Raw genomic sequence first — 19327 nt, forward strand, 5'->3', positions numbered from 1 at the left:
TTGCGAATAAGATAAGAAAGAGGCTAAGTGGGGTTAAATAAGTATGAACCAATCATACATATTAGGGCTTACCAAGTTTGTGCATGGATGATTTTGACCGGTTGAATATCAGCTAGGGTCGGTTGGATACCTACCAACCATAAAGAAATGCACTTTTTCAAATGAGCGTAATAAATTTCGGCTTTAACCACTGGGCACTTCATTGCGGCTCTGCCTAACAGAAAATGTTCCGAATGACACCCTCTTGTTACCTTTATCATGTTATAAAATACACTTTCAGCTGTTCATGTAGGCTACGAACATCGTCATGCCACTAAGTTGAGCCTCAATATTCGGGGGTGGTAACAGCCTTAATACCTATTCACTACCCCAAAGGCGACAGGACGGGATAAGAAAAGCAAAATGTGCTTTTTGAAAAACGCCGAGTTTTAAGACATGGGTTAATGTAGTATGTACTCGGTGTCGATCCATTAAAAAATGTCCTTGATCCGTGCCCTATTTCTTCACTTTTGGATCAAAGTGTGGCATCCTTGGATCATACTACCTAACTACCTAGGTAGGTAGGTAGGCCTTGTTCATATCGGTGAATGTTTGCATAGTACCTACCTATATTGCCATGCTACATTCTAAGATCATGCATGTAAGTTCTAGATCAATACATTAAACTGATGCTCATGTTATGATTCAGGGCCCTGTGACGACATGTCTATCCGCTATCCCCCTTTTATAAGGTAGGTATGTAGGTAGCTATCTGCCTAGGTAGGTGACTACCTTCGTTATAGATTGCCTACCTACCTATGTACGCCTAAGACACCATGATTCGAGAAAAGGAGTACCATGTAGTTGTCACGGCCTGCGCTGTAAGTAAAGTAACATTCATCAGAATAGGATACTTTATCATGATACTCATTCTATTCATTAGCCATTCAAAGAAAATGAGACAAACCCAACACAGGATGTTAAACTCAAGCTTCCTGATCGCATTGAGCGTGAAGGTCGGATTCCCATTAGGATCATAAAGTATCCTACCGATTTCAGGAACGTCCTTAAGGACATGAACATAATTCCTGAGCTCTGGAACGGGGAGAAAAGCGTGTATGAACCTGGCAGTAAGCAACACCAAGGGATACACATCGACGCAATGCTCCATTTGGGTATGAATTTTTCCGATGTGTGGCAAGTGGAAACTCGAGCACGTCGGGATGGATACGACTGGGTTGGAGACGACGGATTGCCTCTGCCAAAGTATAATGGAGGGGAGGGTGGGAGATGGGAAGGGTTGCCCAGAGTCCTTGAGCCCTACTTCAATGTAGAAGAGATAACGAAACGTCTTCACAAGGAATTACCGGTAAGAAACTCTATCTCGATAGTATGAATAGTTGCTAATAGTTGTTAGAACACACCAGTAATGATTTCAAGAAACGCAGGTCTTTTGTATTGTGAATTTATTTTCTACACCTCTCTCTCCGCCCTGTATAAGAAGGATGAGACACAACGCGCAATGTTTTTGCACCACGCTGGTAATAAAACAGAGAGTCGCGATATTGAAGAGGGCGCAAAGGTTGCAGCTTCCGTCATATGTTCAATGGTTGACCAGTTGGAAAAGTCAAACAAGATGCTCTCGCAACCTGGGAGTATACTTTGGCGGTAATTCTCAAGTGCTTTGTTAAGGAACTTTCCTCATAGAGATCCTCGCAAAAGGTAGATCATGAAATTCAATGAATGAATACCAGGTACCTACTTACTAGGAAGGTAGGTAGTTAATTAGGTACTACTCTACACGTGATAATAGCTGTCTACCTAGGTATCGTAAGACTGTGTAATTTGACGGCCCGTCCCTTGCCACCCCTTCCTACAAGGTAAACTACTACATCTACAGAAAGCCCGTTAATGTGGCCTGAGGCACATCTCGTATTTCGGACATGATATTCGAGAAAATATGCAGTAAGATGATCCCAGAGCCCAACGTACGACTTGATATCCTCGAATGACGAGGAGTAGAGTGTTAATGAGATAGGTACCTAAAGGACAGCGACAGGCTGTGATGGAAAAGCCAATATGAGGCATATTATGCTTAATCCTGTTCAGCCGTTTGGTATGTGGCGGTTGATTATTAGCGAATATCATTGATCTGCGATCTGATTCGGGACTCCCCACTCTCTGACTGGCAGAGCAGAGCCTCAACCTTATCGTTGTCGACACGGGAGCCGATCATAACCAGTCGGGGACACTCGGATCTGTCTATATGCATTTCTTTTCGCATACACACCAAAGCAGACCGGAATCCTGATCGTCACAGGTTAATAAAAAGTGTGGTAAGCATGAGGTCTCAGCGCAGAAAAAAGGAAATTCAAGGCGTTATCGTGTCTGAGTAGTATTCGGGTATGGCAAGGTCAGGAAGAGACGACCAATACAGCACAAATAGCAGCCTAGTCCCCCCTTTCGGAACTCCAGCTCAGTCCTAGGTACAGCATACTCACACATACCTGCACAACCATTATCCACTCATCAAGTCTCGATTCTCATATTGTCCTTGGCAACAATGTCCGGAAGCCCGCTCCAAATTAAAGACCCAGAGGTTCTGAACCTATTGCGCCTCGACCGGGACTTTGACATGCGTACCGTAACAGAGCGCTCTGGGTATCCCCCCATCCAGTACAAGTCGCAAGGCTGGCGTGCTCAAAGCCACCTCGCGTTTCCGCCTTGCCAAGGCGCAAACTCCCAGGGATCTGATACGGCTAGAAGGCTTGTTCGTGGAGGCAAAATCTACCTGGCTGGTACTGGTATTCAGCCAGATGGTCCACGTCGCCCAGAGCCTCCTGTAGACAACTGATATCGCGCCTTATCTGTACGTTATCCTGCTGTTCCTTTGTCAGTAACCAAGATAGCCGACTAAATATACCAGGGAGTCTAGTTAAAGCCCACATAAGGCTCGGCAAGGCAACCTAACTTCACTCAGAAACTCATATGTTGCTGCCCATCTGATATTCGGCATGGCGACTAGGAGTTAAGGAGTGGAATGGATTTTGGTTTGGAGCATACGAAGGACAAATTAGGAACTGCTTCATAACTTTTATGAATTTAAAGGAATTTTTCTCGTGGAAGGACAGTTTACAGTACCAAAGTTGGAATTATTTCTGTTTTTGAATTCACTCGTTGAGAGAGCCCTCAATATGTTATTGAATCTTGAATTCTAATTAGTTACGTTGTGCCATGCGTAAGCAGTTCTGAAATCATCGTACCCAGGTATTAGATATGACTCTATTCCAAACACTTTTCTATCTACTAGGTACCCAGTAGGTAGGTAGACTAAATTGAACCTAGATCGGCAGATTACAATTGTCGGTTCTATCAACCTATGCATGGATCGTTACGGCAATTTGTACGATCCCCACGAAAACTTGAAGTATACCTAGGGCAACACTTGCAGCTCCAATTATGATAACCGCTTTGAATGTAAGTAACTTCTCGGGATCTCGTTGATCACGCCAAACTTCAAAGAGACTCGTTGGCCTTTGACTAGAGCTGTAATCAGCTAGCTCCATTAGTCGGGACCCTAAATGGGGAAAAGATATGTCTGCATCGTAGACGCCACGCTCGCAAAGGTATTCCTCGATGCCATCAAAACCGTATACGTTGTCTTGACCACAGAGAGCATAAAGGAGAGGGTCGAGGGCATCATTCCAGGCCGCATTTCCCCGCTCTTTCTTGACAAAGTGGGTGCGAGAAGCTTGATGCTGTCCAAATAATAGACGATAGCTAAGAAGGACCTCGGCCAGGTATGGTTTAGCTACGCTCTCGGGGATAGACCAGCAATTTTTCTGGCAGCTGTGGCTTTTGAATAACCTAAATTAAGTATGAAGTTAACTTGAGGCTCATTCGAACATGAAGCTCCTGGACATTAACTCACCGATCAATAAAAGTTTCGTCTTTATCGCCTAGGAAAATCTTAGCACAGAGCGAGGGTAGACGGAATAGTTTTAATTGTTTTATTTTGCCGTGTCGATCGAACTCGCAATGGCTGGAAAGATCGTTAACCCAGGTAATCTTGACGTGTCCGAGCCAATGAAGGGAGCAAAAATTTAAAGAATTCACAGTCAAACGAGTTGGCAGTCCCTGTGATGACTTCCGATAGGCAGGTAAACATGCTATTGGCATGAGTCCCTGGCTTCGAAGCATACTTCCTACTGGCCTCTGGCATGAATGTTTGACAAGTACGACAGGTAGCTTAGCTGGACCATTCGTGAACTGAGTCTCTGTAACGTTCGGCAGATCGCTGTCTTCTGCTTCGGATGTGACAGTGTACAGCATAGTCGACCATCCGATAACAGCAAATACCAAATTGCGCATCTCGTTTTCGTGGATTTTCATATTACTTGCAGATACTTTAAAGTAATCGCACAATAGTTTCACAATGTCGTCAATTGACGGCTGTTCTGTCGAAGACCTGATCAAACTCACGATCTTCGTAGCGGTCCGGAATTGCCGCTCTAAATAGGAGGTTAGCTTTGGGTGAGATGCCCACAGCATATTTAGTAGGTCAGTCATAGAACTTTCGTATTCTAACATGCGTTTTTCCACGATATCCTCGAATATCTTCAAACCCTCGTCCAGTGAATGTTGTTGTTGTCCACTATTTCCGCAGCAGGTATTGATGAATTGGACTCTCATGTCATTTGGAGAGGGTAGGTAGGCAAGGGTGTGATGTCTGATCATACGTGCCGGTCTTCTAGGCGCCATGATTGCGCTGATATTTTCGCTAAGACCGAAATCGGATGAGATAATAAGTTGGGACACGCTTGCAACATCAAAGGGAGTAATATCCTGATCAAGATGAAGAGGCACTTGTCATTTTGACCAACATACTTACCTACCTATATTAATAGGGTAATACAGCCGAGAAAGGTGCGGTTGCAATGCTCTGCTAGGCTTCATGATCCGGGCCATAGAGAATGAAACGATTACTGAGGGGATGTAGTTGGGCAGAATGATTACCACTAACAAAAGCCACCATAGCGCAAATGCCGTGGAAATGCGTGATATCGGTACCTACCTAAGGTTATCTAAAGCAGGCTGTAGGATACCTATCCATGGATTACGTAGGTGGTGTAAAGACAACGCCCCGTCAGCTCGGTTAGGTACAAATACACCCTACCATCTGCTAGGACATCGAAATATGCCCCTCCCACTGCCTCCGATTGCCCTAAGTTGCCCTAAAGTTGCCCCCATGGTTGTGTCCAGGTATTGATCGCTGGCGATTCAAAATAACGGCATGCAATTACCATTTTCACTCTCCAGTACCAGCAATTGTATTGCTATGTAGTAAGTAAGCCATTAGTAGGAGTTCCAATTTTCGCAATAACTAACGCACGCACCAGCGATGAGATATATTCTCAATCTTGGCAGGATACAATAACGCAATGCGAAAGGACACTGGAGCGACCTGACCTTGAACGCGCTTTGCGGGTCAAGTCCCGACAAGATTTCCGGGAAGAGCTAGGAAAACTCCTAATCAACTACCCAGATGAGCCGTCAAAGAAGGCAATCCTTCTCATCCATCCCCATCTGGATCATTACGAGGTTTTCGCTCGGAATTTCGTGGATATGATGGAAAATCCTGTGGATACTTCCATGATGTGGGGATTGTTGTCTCTGGTTTTCAATGTATGAAATGCGACATCTAGTAGGTAGTCAAATGGCGATATAATGCTAATTCGAAAAGCTTGCTCTTGGGAGTTCAGGTCCCATTAGCCCTTTGAGGCAGATCACGACATGGCTAGAGAGGATTGGCCTCGAGTTGAAGCACTCTAATGAATGTAGGAACAAAATTACGGATCTCGAAGGCGTCAAGTCTGATGTAGTAGAGGTAAACAAGGAAGTTGTTATCCTCTGGCTGAATATCATAATGATGTTCCGCAATGAAGGCGTCGGACATGAAAGTATGTACGCGCGACGGAAATCACGTCGATATCTCGATGAAAGGTTACCGAGAGGTCACCTAGGTACCGATACTAACTTTTACAGGCTGGCTAGGTAGGAGCTCATGGAATACTCTAACAACCAAATTCAATGCAGCCTTGAAAAATATTGCGGAAGCTGTACATCGCATGGAGAAGGTGGTTGAGATGGCAGAAAAACATGCCCAGAATATGAACCAGTGGTCAATCTTGCAAAGCCACCTTTCACTAAGTCACCTCCAACTAGAAACTGTAACTAGTCCCTGCCATACACTTCCCGTGGCCGAGAACCGTCAGTTTTTTGGCCGTCAAGAGATTCTACGACAGTTAGAAGATCATCTCAAACCAGCAGATACAAATGCTCGTCTTTCATCCATAGCTCTATATGGCCTTGGTGGCGTCGGAAAGACTCAAGTTGCTCTAGCATACGCATATCAGAAGATCGATCATCTTGATGCTATATTTTGGATATCCGCCGAGAGTCCCTATTCTATTCAACAAAGTTTCAGTCGCGCAGCTCTCGATGCTCTGAGGCTTCCGAAAGCGAAACCCCAGGCATATCAAGAGAATATGGTCTTGGTACTGAACTGGCTACAAAAGACACGTAAGATATAAAAGCGAATTAGTTACCTATGAACCAAATGTTAACCATACCTATATTAGCTGCTAAATGGTTAGTAATATTCGATAATGTCGATAACCATGCTGTACTTGAAGACTGCTGGCCGATTTCACAGCACGGCGCCATTCTCGTAACCAGCAGAGATATTGTTGTTGCCACGCTCCCTATTGACACTGGTCTAGAAGTAGATGAATTTGAGATTGACGAGGGAGCAAAGTTCCTACTTCATATGACACCCAAGAGGCGACCCATTGACAACACCATCGAAAAAGCGGCAGCACATGCTGTATCCAATGAATTGGGCGGTCTACCGCTCGCTCTGAATCAAATGGCCGCCTTAATTAATACAAGGAATTACACGATTGGCGAGTTCCATGCTATGTATATTAAGCATAAACAAAACTTGCACAAACAGAAGAAAAGTGGCTGGAAATACTTAGGATACCAACATGCCCTTGACACAGTATGGGAGATATCATTTACCAACCTCGGAGAACACGCCCGTGCTTGCCTTGGCGTCCTCAGCTTTTTCTCTGCCGATTCGGTCCCGTGTGATCTATTCACAACCGCAAAGTCCAGTAAGCTACCAGAAATACTTGCTTTTTCTGGTGACGAATTGAGGCATGCAATTGCATTCTAGCGGTGTTTCATATTGCTAATTGATAATAGTCTTGGCGATGCCATAGAAGAGCTAACTCACCATGCCCTTGTGAGAAAGAACATTGAGCACGGTAGCTTTCGAATCCATCGATTAGTGCAAGCGGAATATCGAGCCAGAATGGAGAATCCACAAGAAGAGTTTGAAGCTGCTATTAAGCTACTGCTTGACAAGCTTCCATCGCAGGACTCGAGCAAATTCGACGATAAAGAATGGCTCTTGTACAAACGATACATTCCTCAGGTCCTTGCTCTTCTCAAGAACTACGACGATTCGCAAACCGACCCGAATCCCCTCAAGCCCACGATGGATTTCGTGAGGCTTCTTACAAACTCCTCTTAGTATGTTAGCCCTCCACCATACCTGTAACCAACTGACTATCTGCCAGTGCGCTCCATGATAATGATACCATGGATGTAATCCCTAAACTTCTTGAAACCGCAGATTCTGCTTATCATAAATGCAGAGGAGAGGAACAAGACAGACTGCTCTGGGCTTTGTTACAGTACTTAAAATGTATACACCACTTCTGTACTTCGGAATTCGCCAGGTCAGAAAGGGAAATGACGGAATGTCTTAAAATCCGTCTAGAACTGCTTCATCATGATGACACACTTATAGCTCTATCGTACAGCGGTCTCGGGATGGCCGTAGGTGCCCAAGGACGATACGAAGAGGGTCTAGATTGGCTACAGAAAGCTCACAAAGTGTACGAGGGGCCAGCGGGAAAGAATCTCCCAAAACGTATCGTATGGGGATATAACATCTCACGGAATTATTACTGCATGGGTAGATATGCAGAATCCGAAAGCTGTTTGACCAAGGCCCTAGAAATTGCGAATGGGCTTCAGAGCTGGTATATGCAGGTTTAGTAGGTCATTGTCTTCGACACAACGAATCCTTCACTTACAATATCTAGTGGACACCTCACCTTTGCTTCACTTCGAACGAAGATGAACGAACTTGCCGATGCAAAGCAGCACGTTGATGCGGCAAAGGAGATTCTAGAAGTATCCGGGAACTCGGCTAGTCTGAGTTGGCTCAGTTCATACTGTGCTTATCGAAGTGGCGATGTAGCAATGAAGCAACGTCGATTCACTGCCGCCATGTAAGTAAATCCGACTGTTTTTTTCTCTAAATTATTACTAAGCGTGACCTCAGTCAAGAAACAGAGAAAGCAACGGTCATTGGGAAACGCGTGAAGATACCAACTGGTATCCTCGCCCGATGTGTCCACGCCTACTCAAAGGCACTGGCTACAGACCCGTCAAGATTAGATGAATCAGAGACACAGCGACTGGAGGCTAGACGATTGCGGTCGACGTTGCCAGATGGCGGCGGTGACTTGGACGATGAAGGCGATGAGGCTTTCGAAAGGCTTGTAAAGATGGATCATCGGTAGCAATCCATTATAGCCGTTATGAGCAAGTACAAGAAGGGCTATCAGGAGTATTGGTCTCGGCTGTTTACTTGGTACATACACTGCCGTAGGTATTAAGACGGATAGGGATTTGATGATAATCTGGGATTCCTATAGACAGGTAACAATCTGGATGTCACCGCTCCATATACTAAGAACATTCACTCACATGCAGAACTGACTGGCCTAGCCTCGGTAGAGCTCCTTCATTTAAATCATGTGTCTCCATGTTCCTTTAGACTAGAACACCCTACCAAACGATAGGCACACATTCGAAGGTAGTAAGACGATAGATCCTAGGAAAAGATGTAGCAACACGGATTGCAGATCAACTCCGAGAGAATACCCAGGGAAGTCCGCCGCGAATCCATGGGCAGCGAACCCGATCTTCCGCTGTTCATCATATTTAGGTATATGCACAGCAGACCCAACATATGAAGAATCATTTAGCAGGTGTCGTAGGTGGTATATGCAGGAAACATGGCAATCCCCCCTACATATCAGGACAGAAATTCGTTAAAAAAAAATCCCCTGAAAAAAGAAAATAATTCGCAAAATACAGAAATAAAATATCGATAGGATGGATGCTGAGTGTACTAGGTAGGCAGCCTAGAAGTCAAGCCCATCAAAGAACCGAGAATTCAAAAAAAAAATGAAATACAAAAAAAAGCTCAGTTTCGAATTCGAATTCGAAACCTACGAAAAACTCAGTTGGGTCGCCGCGGTGTCAAGTGCTGGGTTGTAAACCGCTCCACCATATCGGCATGGTCCTCGTCGAGTTTTCTCTGGCCTCATGTCACCCAGGGATACGTCCTTTAGCGGGGTCGGCTTGAAAGTTTTGTACTTATTAATCCTTATAAGCCTTGTATCGTTCGGAAATTTGTCGGCTGTCCGTAGCGACAGCAATGGTTGAGATGGTGACTCGACCCAAATAAAAACAAATGACTCAACTGTGCACGTGACCGAGGATAACATCCTTATCATACCTGTATGCTCATTCTTTAGTTACCTGCATAATTCCCACTTGAAAGACACTTGCTGGTGGAAGGGTACAAAACACAGCTTCCATCATCCCAAATACTAGTAAATATTCGGAGACGCCGGTGTATCGAAACAAGCAGGATAACGCCCTACCTTCAATAGCGACACGATCCCGGGCGCCGTGCAGAAAAGACCATAATGCAAGAGACATCCAGGCATATCGGTTGCTGTGATGAATCTACTCAGCAACGCCGTAGTAGAAAGGGTTCCCAATCCATTTTCGAGGTATTGATTTTCACCAAGTATAGATTCCGGGATATTGTCCACTACCGCGTTATTGGCACATTCGAGGTAAGGGATGTGTATCGACTCCGAAATTACCGTCGTGATTTGGCAACGTCTTTGATAGCTCTTCATAGAGACTAACGAGTCGACCTCTCGAAATCAATACCGCGGATTGTGTTGCATGGATATCGATTCGGTGCTCTATGGGCAATACAACGCGGCATGTTTGTTATTTCGAGAAGGGTTTGATGGGATGCTCGATTTCGATCTCGTGGTTCTTTTCCCAGCCTTCCAACGGCGACGACCTACGGTTGTTACAGCATCTTTCGGGTGGATGGAAAGTTGTGTTGAGTCTTGACAAGTTGACTGCCATGGATCACAACCGTTCAAATTGGGATGGACTAATCAAGTGACCAATAAAATCTTTTTCCGACTTGGTCCGATATACATAATATAATTCCTAGAACGTGTTAATCTTAGTCAGAACTAAGCTCTTCATACGAGTTTCATTCAGAGTGCACAGCGGATTTCGACGTGAAATGCGAATTTCGCTAGGGCTGAGCATTGCAATGCCGAACCCCAGCTTGGCGGATACAAGCCTCACCCACTAATTTTCAGCTGTCGTAAAGTCCTTGAATTAAACGTTACGTGCTTTACCTAATCGATCCAACACTTGCAACCATTTACAACTTCAATGTTATGTGAAAAGAGGCCGAGCTTCCTGGTTTTCCAATAGGAATATTCCAAACTGAATAATTAGATAACGATATCTAACAAAACAGGATCCAACGTGATGAATTATGAAACGATTTATCATAAAAATAGTGCCTACCTAGTGAGGTTTAACTAGATGCCTAACCATCTTACCATTTTCAGATCGAATGACAACATTACTAGGTACAACTCGAAGCCAAGGACATAAGCTCATATGTGCCAAGTTGGCGTGTGGCTCCAGATAGCCATATGAACATTAAGAAGAGATCCCAAATATCAAGCTATTCAATTTATTATGGAGTTTCCACAGCATAGCCATATCCATCCTGGCGGGCAACGCCAACATCTTCCGTAGCTCTAACTTTCCATAGGTCGACTTGTACGACACGCCAATACAATGCTAACACTCTCTATAACCTCCTCTCGTTTACATGAATCCATATATAGACTCAATTTAGTATAAAGAGATCTGATTCTCCCGTCTAAGTTCAATATATTCATCATCAAACAACTCAGTCTCATCATCCACAACCAACTTCTACCTCTATCCATCCCATTCGAATATCGACATCTATCAATAATTCAACACAAATAACATCCTCATCATGCTTTCCAAGACTCTCACCGCTACCCTAATCGCCATCACCGGCCTCCTCATGCCTCTCACGGTATCTGCGTCTCCGGCTGAGCCCGAGTTACTCGACACACGAGGACGAACGAACGGCGTGAGTATTCTGCCCAACAGCACCCACATCTAAGAAACAGCCACTCTAATATTTCTACTAATAGCAATGCCGATTCGATGATGGCGGCAAGTGTGGTGGACGAGGATTCTGCCACTTAGTCACCGGCGAGGCCGTCTGCTGTGGAAAGATGAACCACTACCACTGCTCCGGCAACAACAACCACTGCGAGGCCGGCGGTGCCAGAATTGTCGTCAACTGCGACTAAGCCAAGGAAGAGGCAGATTAGAGAGGGTGTCCGGATATCGCTGCTTTGGGGTTATCTCGGGAACTGAAATCGATCCTATCACTTTAGTCATCTATTCGCTATACATATAACTTTCACGTACCATATTTTACCAACAGACAAACTCAATACAATCGCTTAAACCATAACTACGGTCTCATGCAACTCATAAATATGTCTCATTTTCACCTGAGAGATGTTCAATCAGACGTGGGTAAATAGTTAGATAATACACATATGCCATAGATATGGGAGGGGGTGCCTATCAAACCATCTGAATTCAGCCACCTAGGTAATATTCCAACAGGATACTACGAACCTAAAGCGCCCCTTTCCTTCAATCAAAACATATCGATGTTGCATAGGGGTAGGTAGGAGGTAGTTTCAAGAAAAGAATATAGTATGTGGAGTCAGGGGTGAGTAGGTACCTAGCATAACTCACCACTAACTTGGACATCTTCAAGCAGGATTAAATATCGGAGAGTTAATGATAGGTAAGAATAATAGAAACAATTAATGCCAAGGGAAAATAATTTGAAATCAGTGACATCATAGATTAATGATATCATGATCCTAAGGTTGTCTTACATCAGTGGCTGTCAGGGGAAGCAATGCAGCAGCGCCTTCGCCGTATCTTGTGTAACCTTCTCGGACGAATATGGCGGAGCCGAGGGCGCCACGGGATTTTAGAGACAGGGCAGACGCAATTAGACATACAATTACTAATAATCTAGACGGAGCTACCTGCTTTTATCACTTAGTCTGATAGTCTTCAACTATAAGCCCAGCCCCTGGCTGGAATAGGAGTGTTCCTAGTCTAGATTTGTCTGACGATCGCATATGTGATGAGAAATCATACATAAAGGGAGAGATAGAGGTACCTACCTACATATGTAAGCAATCGCATCCTAGATTTGCATCGATCCATATCTCGAGTTTAGCTAGTAGGCTATAGTATATATCCGTATCGCAGCTTTAGACTACTAAGCATATTCCCATCGCTTACCAAGCTGCCAAGTACCTAGGTAGGTAGGTAGGTAGGAAATTAATCTCAGGTATGATACAAGATCCGCGGTCTCCAGGAAACTTCATGGGATCAATTCAATAGATCTTAAGTTATCGGTCGGATGGGCTGACAATGTAATGATGTATAGGGGGGCTTGCAAGAGAGTCAAAAAATATCGATCCCTTAGTTGCTAGTTGCTACCTAGACTTCGCTTCATTCATGCTCTAAGGGAAAGCCTTTTGCCTAAAGTCAACAAACCTACCTAGGTACCTGGGTAAGGTGGTGAGTATTCAGGGGCATATTTGTTATATACCTATCCTACACAGTTGACCAACATGCTTAATTTTAGTAGTGCGACTCTAGGCTTGGAAGGAGGCATAGAATGGAAGCAGGAAGTGAATATTAAGGGGTATCGAAGACTGCTGACGCTTCCACGAATCAACGAGTTGCCTAGATTGAAGCTATGAGTGCCGAAAAGCAGCCTATCGGGGGATAGCGTAGCATCCTTCAGCTCCCGAATAGGGAATCAGCTTCAGAAAAGAAAATCGATTTTTACGCAGCATTAAGACGACTATGGCAAATATTGATGACGTTGGGCAGATCTGTGGGATAATTTCCGTCTTGTCCTATTCATTGTCATCAAATATTATATCTGCGACTAATCAGGGGCTTCACTTTTACGTGATACGCTCCAGTTAATTCATTATACGGCAATTGTCTCTCAGCCGCAGCCTCACCTGCGTCGCTGGAAGGAACCGTAAGGGGTATTTCTAATCATAATCATCTACTAGGTAATCTATCTAAATTAAGTAATGCGGCTTAAGATACTGGCATAAGGCCGGTAACCTTGCGGCCCTGTAGTTAATTACAAGCGCACGATGAAGCTCCTTCTGGAAAGGACCTATGATCGCCAGTAAGCAGCCATGGTCCTGATTTATACAAATAACATCAGACTGCCCCTTAGATGGTAGAGCATTTTCAGATCCTCATCAAGCTCAGCTCGACATCCACGACACTCAAACACCCGTCCCAAGCAACTTACCTGATTCTTATATCGCACAATGTCTCTCAGAACCCTTCTCGGAGTTTCCATGTTCCTTGGCGCCTCTCTGGCGAGAGATGTGCCCTCGAATGTGAAGAACTTCTACAACAGCATCAAGAGCAAGGGCCAGTGCAGCTCCGCCCTAGCGTCAGGTTTCTACAGCGAGTACAACGACGACAACTGTAAGTAATTAGCATCCGTATAAAATCGCCCGACGATACGCTAATGAAAGCTTTAGCCTTTTGCTACTGTGGTGATCACCTCAAAGACGACAAGGTCATCTACATCACCGGAAAGAATGGACAATTCGCCAACATGGACATCGATTGCGACGGGACTCAAGGCAGTGCTGCTGACGACGGTCGCTGCGGAAAGTCGGGTTCCACCCAGTCGATCACGTCTTTTGCCGATACCGTGAGGGGATACGGCAAGGGTATCAGAGACCTGGATGCCAACATTCACCCTTACGTCGTCTTCGGCAACGTTGGTGACAAGCCGGGCTTCACGTCGTTCGACCCCCAGAAGCACGGTGTTGAGCCTTTGTCTGTCATGGCTGTAGTCTGTGGCAACAAGCTGGTAAGGAGCCAAGCCTCCGATGTTCAGAAGTGATGACAGCTAACCAATGATATCAGATCTACGGTGTCTGGGGTGATGAGAACGGCGCCGACGGTCAGAAGTCTGTTGTGGGAGAGGCCTCGATCTCGCTCGCTACCGCATGCTACGGTAAGGGGATCAACGGAAACAGCGGACACGACCAGAACGACGTCCTGTTCCTTGCCTTCACCGGCAAGGATGCCGTCCCTGGAAAGAACGGAGCTAAGTGGGATGCGAAGAACTACAACGAGTTCGAGTCTAGCATCCAGGCTCTCGGTGACAAGCTCATCCAACGCATCAAGTAAAGCCAGAAAAGCGTTGCACGATTTTAGGCAGCTTGACCTACGATAGTCTCGCTTAACTGCGTGCCGACTTTGTTTCTTCCACCTGTATATATGTACCTAGCTTCTAGAATGTAAATATTGATTGAGTCCCTTAAAAATATGAACTCGTAATTTCGGTGCTGAAAGTGAAAAAGAAAGAATGGGAAAGAGAAAAGCCAAAAAAGAAAAAAAAGAAAAAGAAATGTACAACACCAGGGATTCGCTGGTCGTCACCGACCCAACTACTAATCTAGCGGTATTTGGTTTATCAAGGGGAGAGCGGACGGGATCCCGAGCTTTCCAAATCCTATGGTCGTACATGTTAGACATTACTGTTATGATTAATTATCAGTGAGTTGTCGCGAAGTTCGATGTTTAGAACAGTAGAATGAACAAATTTTTGAATTGAATTTGAAAACAACTGTGGAACTTGATGAATAAAGTTTATGAATTGTTGTAAATGCATAACTTATACGGAATAATTAAATTTGTGACATAAAATTTGCATAATGCATTAATTGGACATGGATATCTGCATTTCTCCGCATGGTGGCTTTCAGCCCCCAACACACAAACAAATTGCCTGGACTTTTCAGCAATGAGACGACTTACAGATGGAATTTCAACCATCACGGTTCTATATTCATCGCGTGAAATCAAACCGAACTAATAAAACTGAAATATAACAAGCCCATCTACTTACCCCTAGAATCTGAAGCTCCAAATATCCATGATACCTACCCCATGTTTACCTCCCTATACATAAATACTACGTAGTATTACCATATAGATATCCAATGTTAGCTCACAAACATCTTACCCCGAATGACTGTCAGCCTCAAGGGCGGGGAAGCACTAACTAGTACCTAGGTAAAGCTTCATTAGGAAACTCACAAACGAAGAGGATTTGAGCAGCGGAAGTGTTCACGGTCCTACCAATAAGACCCAATGTCTAAGACCGGGGGTACCTAATAACTTTGACAAAGAATCAAATCACAGTGAGTTACCGCCGCCGCGGTGTTCCCTCGAGAATGCACCTTTGTACCCGCATCGAACAAACCAGGCTTTTCCCCGCATTCTCCTCGACCTATCTCGGCTCCAATCTTGTTTATTTCCTCGAACCATTGCAATCGTGGCCGGTCAGACAGCCAGATTAAACGTCATATGCTCTCTTTTTGCTCCGAGCATTCCTGCAAGGGTTCATAAACATGGCCAGTCGGGAACCATCACCAAGCTGCGTGTGTGACAGGGCTAGCTGTGCGTCGATCTTCGGTCCAGACGGCATGACCTAGAACAAACAAAGAGCAGATCATATTGATAAATTCACATTCAAATATTACTGGGCGCCTCGCCTCTTTCAATCTGGAAAGTCCGAGACTCCATGTCCTGCCTCTGATGTATTTACTTTTTCCCTGTTCATGTAGATACTAGGTACCTACCTTTAGGACCATCACAGTTAATACGATGCCTCTCCCGCTTCTGTTACTTACCTTCTTCTCTGGTCTTCTTCGTACCGTCTCGGCGCAATGTCCCGACTACGATGACTATTCTAAGACGACACACGAACCTTTCTCGGCTGGGAAGTACCAGCTCTCATACCAGAGACCGGTAGCAGCATGTCGAAAATTCAACTCGTCGGACGTCGAAGCAACTATTACGGATATGCAAGGAATAGTCAAAGATCCAGATCTGTTCCGGCTTTTTCAAAATGCGTTTCCGAACACATTGGACACTACAGTGACATGGAAAGGATATGCGGCCAATGATTCGACAGAAGAGGTACAATGACCCGTTGAAACACATGTCCAAGTGATGTTAACACCCCTCAGCTTACCTTTGTCACGACCGGAGACATTGTTGCCATGTGGCTCCGTGATAGCGCGAACCAGATGCGCAGCTATAAGTCATTACTAAAGGCCGATGACAGTCCAGACTCATTAGCATCTTTGTTCCGTGGCGCGATCAATCTGCAATCGCGATATATTATCCACAACCCATACTGCAATGCGTTCCAAGCACCCACAGAATCTGGTCTTCCGCCGGTAGACAATGGGTATGCGGACACCGATAAAGTGACACCCCCTTACAATACAAGCTTCGTCTTCGAATGCAAGTACGAGCTCGACTCAATTTCGGCTTTCTTGCAATTATCTCACGATTATTACGATCAAACCGAAGATGCCGACTTTTTCGGGAAATTCCAATGGGTTACCGCAATTCAAACGATTCTCGACGTTGCCGAAGGTCTCCTCGTCGGGACGTACGCTGACGATGGCACCGTCAACAAATCGCCGTACACGTTCCAACGAACAGCCACCAGCGCAACAGAGACGCTTGCGAACACAGGAGCCGGCAACCCCGTTAAAAGCGGCACCGGATTGGTTCGTAGCGCGTTCCGGCCATCCGACGACTCGACCATCTACCAATTATTCATTCCGGCGAACATGCAATTCTCCAGCTATCTCGGGAAATGCGCCAATATAATGAAGGCGCACGATGCTGAGCTAGCACAGCGCATGAGCGACTTCGCCTCCAACGTCCGGAATGGGATCGAGACATATGGTAAGGTGCAGCATCCGGTGTTGGGCGAGATATATGCGTACGAAATCGACGGGTTTGGGTCGAGCAACTTTATGGACGATGCCAACGTTCCGAGTTTATTGAGTGCGCCAATTCTGGATTATCTGGACGCCTCGGACGAGACGTATCAGAACACGCGCAAATTCGTCCTCTCGACGTGGAACCCGTATTACATGCACGGGCCTGTGCTAAATGGGTACGTCGGCTTTATATGAGTCCACGATTCAAAGGAATGATGCTAACCTGCACCCAGTACCGGCGGCCCACATGTCGGACCCGGAAAGGCGTGGCCAATGTCAATCATCACGTCACTCTTGACTTCGGACGACGATAGCGAGATCGTCGCGGGGTTGCAGATGCTCGTTTCCTCAACCGACGGCTTGGGGTTGATCCACGAATCTATAGATACGTTCAACGCAGCGACTTGGACTCGAGAATGGTTTTCCTGGGCCAATGGCTTGTTTGGTGAGATGCTGTTAGGGCTGAAGGATAGGAAACCTCATTTACTCGAGACGAGTTTCCAGTAAGGCCTAGAGCGAGCTCGAGTGTATATGCGAGTAGTTATAGATGTCATGTATACATAATCGACACGTCACCCCTGAAAATTACCTGCTGATAGCAACTCACGTATTATTCGGTGACAGGAACTAACATCTTGGAGGTGGTCGTACTGACTATAGTCACTGCAATATGCGACTTTTATACATAGCAAGTGAAGTGGTCCAATTGCATTTAATCCGAGTTTGCCGTCAGAATTGCAACATGAGTCGAGTCGCACGCAACCAGAGTTTCCTAACGCAGGAACAATCTACGGCTAATAGCTAGGCCTCTCTCACTCACACCTTGGAGGATCTTATCAGGGGTGTGGTATGACTGAGCCGAGTTGGTCAGATGAACCGTTGTAAATGTGACCTATCCAGCAAGGTGAATATAGTGCTGCATAGTAGACTGCAGATAAGGTACAGTATGCGGAGTCCTACGGCGCGGTCTAGGGAAACCAATGCACTCTACCAGGCTGCCAGCCCAGTCATTTTTTCGGTGAATGCTAGCTTCGTTTTGAAGAAGCAGAACGATGTAGACGATCGATGTTTTCGCCAATCACGATAGTTCCTAGGAGGAGGCTTCAGTCCTGCAACATAAGGTGCCTAGTATGTAGGCCAATTACTAGATAGAAACAGGGGGTAGGTACTGTTTCCTGCACCCGTTTTTGACGTTGTGGGGATGGTTGTAACACGATATGCGTGGCTCCGTGCCTGTGGCCTGCTTAGCTGCAGTGATATGCTGCAGCTAATAATGAGCTAGAAATGGTAATCCATATCCCAGGCTCTTGGGGGCAGAATAGAGGTCCAGAGCAGCAGCAGAGGTCCAGCGTAAGACTCATCAGAGGGTTGAATGGTCAAATAGTCGAATAGTAGAATCGATAGGTAAGATGCTGCTGTACAGCAATATTTCTTCCGCCGTCCACGGTTTGTGTGCGTCGATCAATGTCTTTCTTTCCTCCATTCGCAGGTTTTTACACTTTCAATGCTGCTAATAATCCTGGATTGGATCATATTAATAGAATTGACTAGACCGAACTTGAATTGGCAGAATTGGTTACTGGTTTAGTTTCTCAAGACACTTGCAATTGGAAGATGAAAGATGGAAGAGTCAAGTTTCTTATTCTTATTCTTAGATCTGTATTGCTCTTTACACAATTACTTAGTACCTAGGTACCTAGCTTTACATAATACGTTAAACTTTCAACGATCAGCATCAACGTTTGAACCTTATGTCGACATATACACTACATATTGAGAATACCTATATTTTATGTATCTTTGCGTGCTGCAGGTGGTTTAACTCGCAGCTACCTCAGGTGCTGAGTACATTTCCATGGATGTGCTTAGCGAATGCCAAGGTACGAGTATACATCCAATACATTATGTACAAAAACAGCGAACAACCTTGAAGGTCGTCATAGCCAACCAATCACAATTGATTGTTCTTGTCTTGGCTTACTTTGTTCTAGTCTTATCAGTTCCAGTGCCGGTCGGCTCGTCCTATCTTTCCCTTCTATCTTTTTTTACGCAGTCAGGCAGTACAGCGCTGCATCGGTCGGCTTCTCAAATCCCAACTGAAGCAACTTCTTGGAGCTTGTCTGTCTCTCCCACCAATCCTTTAACTAGAACGGTCC

General features: G+C 45.2%; 6 protein-coding genes across 6 annotated transcripts; 5 read left to right on the forward strand and 1 right to left on the reverse strand.

Moving 5' to 3' along the window:
* The first annotated feature begins 344 nt into the window (after positions 1–344).
* On the forward strand, positions 345–2040 carry GGS22DRAFT_155178 (uncharacterized protein). The gene is made up of 4 exons (XM_047960160.1): positions 345–640; positions 689–860; positions 923–1348; positions 1397–2040. The coding sequence occupies exons 2-4, from the start codon at positions 816–818 to the stop codon at positions 1649–1651; spliced, it is 726 nt and encodes a 241-aa protein (XP_047821983.1). The 5' UTR covers positions 345–640; positions 689–815; the 3' UTR covers positions 1652–2040.
* Positions 2041–3325: 1285 nt separating this feature from the next.
* Positions 3326–4959, reverse strand: GGS22DRAFT_155184 (uncharacterized protein). The gene is made up of 2 exons (XM_047960161.1): positions 3911–4959; positions 3326–3846 (listed from the first exon to the last, which is right to left on the reverse strand). The coding sequence occupies exons 1-2, from the start codon at positions 4738–4740 to the stop codon at positions 3357–3359; spliced, it is 1320 nt and encodes a 439-aa protein (XP_047821984.1). The 5' UTR covers positions 4741–4959; the 3' UTR covers positions 3326–3356.
* A 313-nt stretch (positions 4960–5272) lies between these two features.
* Positions 5273–8639, forward strand: GGS22DRAFT_185531 (uncharacterized protein; the record flags this gene model as incomplete). The annotated part of the gene is made up of 9 exons (XM_047964336.1): positions 5273–5322; positions 5379–5664; positions 5723–5939; positions 6025–6561; positions 6621–7128; positions 7249–7578; positions 7626–8093; positions 8157–8345; positions 8399–8639. The coding sequence occupies 9 exons, from the start codon at positions 5273–5275 to the stop codon at positions 8637–8639; spliced, it is 2826 nt and encodes a 941-aa protein (XP_047821985.1).
* A 2603-nt stretch (positions 8640–11242) lies between these two features.
* GGS22DRAFT_185532 (uncharacterized protein) lies at positions 11243–11588 on the forward strand (the record flags this gene model as incomplete). The annotated part of the gene is made up of 2 exons (XM_047964337.1): positions 11243–11362; positions 11427–11588. 2 exons carry the CDS (start codon positions 11243–11245, stop codon positions 11586–11588), a joined length of 282 nt encoding a protein of 93 aa, XP_047821986.1.
* A 1810-nt stretch (positions 11589–13398) lies between these two features.
* Positions 13399–14693, forward strand: GGS22DRAFT_155199 (glycoside hydrolase family 75 protein). The gene is made up of 3 exons (XM_047960162.1): positions 13399–13836; positions 13893–14230; positions 14287–14693. Exons 1-3 carry the CDS (start codon positions 13674–13676, stop codon positions 14551–14553), a joined length of 768 nt encoding a protein of 255 aa, XP_047821987.1. The 5' UTR covers positions 13399–13673; the 3' UTR covers positions 14554–14693.
* An 836-nt stretch (positions 14694–15529) lies between these two features.
* GGS22DRAFT_155204 (glycoside hydrolase family 125 protein) lies at positions 15530–17964 on the forward strand. Its single transcript, XM_047960163.1, has 3 exons — positions 15530–16350; positions 16401–17347; positions 17405–17964. Exons 1-3 carry the CDS (start codon positions 16036–16038, stop codon positions 17676–17678), a joined length of 1536 nt encoding a protein of 511 aa, XP_047821988.1. The 5' UTR covers positions 15530–16035; the 3' UTR covers positions 17679–17964.
* Positions 17965–19327: the final 1363 nt, after the last annotated feature.

Source organism: Annulohypoxylon maeteangense, assembly GCF_022496945.1.
Source record: "Annulohypoxylon maeteangense strain CBS 123835 unplaced genomic scaffold GGS22scaffold_3, whole genome shotgun sequence".
Taxonomy (NCBI): domain Eukaryota; kingdom Fungi; phylum Ascomycota; class Sordariomycetes; order Xylariales; family Hypoxylaceae; genus Annulohypoxylon; species Annulohypoxylon maeteangense.

What these genes read in the sequence shown, in the direction of transcription:
- GGS22DRAFT_155199 (XM_047960162.1), top strand. Translation starts at nt 13,674, where the DNA reads ATGTCTCTCAGAACCCTTCTCGGAGTTTCCATGTTCCTTGGCGCCTCT. An exon ending in CGAGTACAACGACGACAACT is followed by an intron (nt 13,837 to 13,892) that starts GTAAGTAATTAG and finishes TGAAAGCTTTAG; the next exon opens with CCTTTTGCTACTGTGGTGAT. An exon ending in TAGTCTGTGGCAACAAGCTG is followed by an intron (nt 14,231 to 14,286) that starts GTAAGGAGCCAA and finishes CAATGATATCAG; the next exon opens with ATCTACGGTGTCTGGGGTGA.
- GGS22DRAFT_155178 (XM_047960160.1), top strand. Translation starts at nt 816, where the DNA reads ATGATTCGAGAAAAGGAGTACCATGTAGTTGTCACGGCCTGCGCT. An exon ending in TAGTTGTCACGGCCTGCGCT is followed by an intron (nt 861 to 922) that starts GTAAGTAAAGTA and finishes TCTATTCATTAG; the next exon opens with CCATTCAAAGAAAATGAGAC. An exon ending in GTCTTCACAAGGAATTACCG is followed by an intron (nt 1,349 to 1,396) that starts GTAAGAAACTCT and finishes AATAGTTGTTAG; the next exon opens with AACACACCAGTAATGATTTC.
- GGS22DRAFT_155184 (XM_047960161.1), bottom strand. Translation starts at nt 4,740, where the DNA reads ATGGCGCCTAGAAGACCGGCACGTATGATCAGACATCACACCCTTGCC. An exon ending in GACGAAACTTTTATTGATCG is followed by an intron (nt 3,847 to 3,910) that starts GTGAGTTAATGT and finishes TACTTAATTTAG; the next exon opens with GTTATTCAAAAGCCACAGCT.
- GGS22DRAFT_155204 (XM_047960163.1), top strand. Translation starts at nt 16,036, where the DNA reads ATGCCTCTCCCGCTTCTGTTACTTACCTTCTTCTCTGGTCTTCTTCGT. An exon ending in CCAATGATTCGACAGAAGAG is followed by an intron (nt 16,351 to 16,400) that starts GTACAATGACCC and finishes AACACCCCTCAG; the next exon opens with CTTACCTTTGTCACGACCGG. An exon ending in CACGGGCCTGTGCTAAATGG is followed by an intron (nt 17,348 to 17,404) that starts GTACGTCGGCTT and finishes ACCTGCACCCAG; the next exon opens with TACCGGCGGCCCACATGTCG.